Here is a 1,225-nt window from a genome sequence, read left to right as displayed (position 1 = left end):
CAGATTACGGAGGATAGAGCTTTATGTATGCATTTGGAACGGAGAGGACGTCAACGAGGACATCGTTCCGGGCGATTGGAATGCAGCGTAGGAGAATGGAAGTTCTGCTAGCAGATTTCAGGAGTGGAGGTTTCAACGGAATCATTTCAGCAGAACCGTTGGGTGGTGATGCGCAACGCTTTTGACATCTCGAGGTTTGAAACGAGAAATCCTCAGTGTTCTCTCCCCCAGCCCGAGTTTGCTAGCCTCCCCGTAGAAGAGAAGTATAAACACGCTAGCCACCTCTTTGCAAACCAGGTCACCACGGATGGGTGCGGCGCATCTCTCCTGCTCTTTCGGCCCAAGACAGAGAAAAATGGCAATAAGATAGCAAAAAAAGAGGTCTTCTGAGCACCCCGTCATCCCCGCTGGGTACGTGTCAGATGTTGTCGTTGGACTGGATCTAGGGATGCGAGCCCTTTGTATGGTCGTCACAGAAGACCTACGCTCTAATGTGAAAAGACACTGCCGACAACGAAGCCGCAGATCCCGGCGTGGTAAGAAGACACTTGGATCACATCGAAGGAAGAGTGATCGCCCGCACTGGATACGTACACCCAATGTTTCTCAGCGTCAGTGCGACTGAGATGTAATTCGCATCAGTATACGTGAATATCGACACTTGGCCGGGTTCAACAAATTTCGAGAGTGGAATGAGTGTCTGACGAAACGAAATTAAGAATATCAAAAAGTCATTGATGGCATGCCGCCGTTCAAGACGGCAAGCTTTAAGAAGTATTTGGAGTGCCTCGACTACTTCTGGCGTCACGCGAACTTCCTACGAGAATTCTGTGCTGAACACCCGTTTCTTAAGCGGAAATGTGTCAGGAAGCGAATGGCTCGTGTTGCGGTGGATGCACTAGCCAAGCACATCGTCCCAGTGGTAAGCACGAAGACATGTGTGGCGTACGGAGACTGGAGTAAACGCAATGGGATCAGAGGTCATGCATACAGTCCGGTGAAAGGGTTGAAGCAGGCGCTTCAGAAGCGCACGATGGCGGTCTCCATGGACGAGTTCAAGACGAGCAAGCTCTGCTCGCATTGCCACCAGACGCTTTCGTCTGTTCAATATCTCGTCGACACCAAGCTCGTGAAGCGAAAGAAGCGTAAGGGCACGGTTCTGATACGCAATCGACCAGAAGTACAGATCGAGGAGAAGAAATGTTACGGAGTGCTCCGCTGCGAC

General features: G+C 50.9%; 1 protein-coding gene across 1 annotated transcript; it reads left to right on the top strand.

Moving 5' to 3' along the window:
- Window positions 1-742: 742 nt before the first annotated feature.
- On the top strand, window positions 743-1,149 carry PPTG_24900 (hypothetical protein; the record flags this gene model as incomplete). Its single annotated transcript, XM_008918876.1, has 2 exons — window positions 743-922; window positions 994-1,149. The coding sequence occupies 2 exons, from the start codon at window positions 743-745 to the stop codon at window positions 1,147-1,149; spliced, it is 336 nt and encodes a 111-aa protein (XP_008917124.1).
- Window positions 1,150-1,225: the final 76 nt, after the last annotated feature.

The sequence above is a fragment of the Phytophthora parasitica genome (genome assembly GCF_000247585.1).
Source record: "Phytophthora parasitica INRA-310 unplaced genomic scaffold supercont2.348, whole genome shotgun sequence".
In the NCBI taxonomy this organism is placed as follows: Eukaryota; Oomycota; class Peronosporomycetes; order Peronosporales; family Peronosporaceae; genus Phytophthora; species Phytophthora nicotianae.
This window is presented reverse-complemented; position numbering and strand designations above follow the sequence as displayed.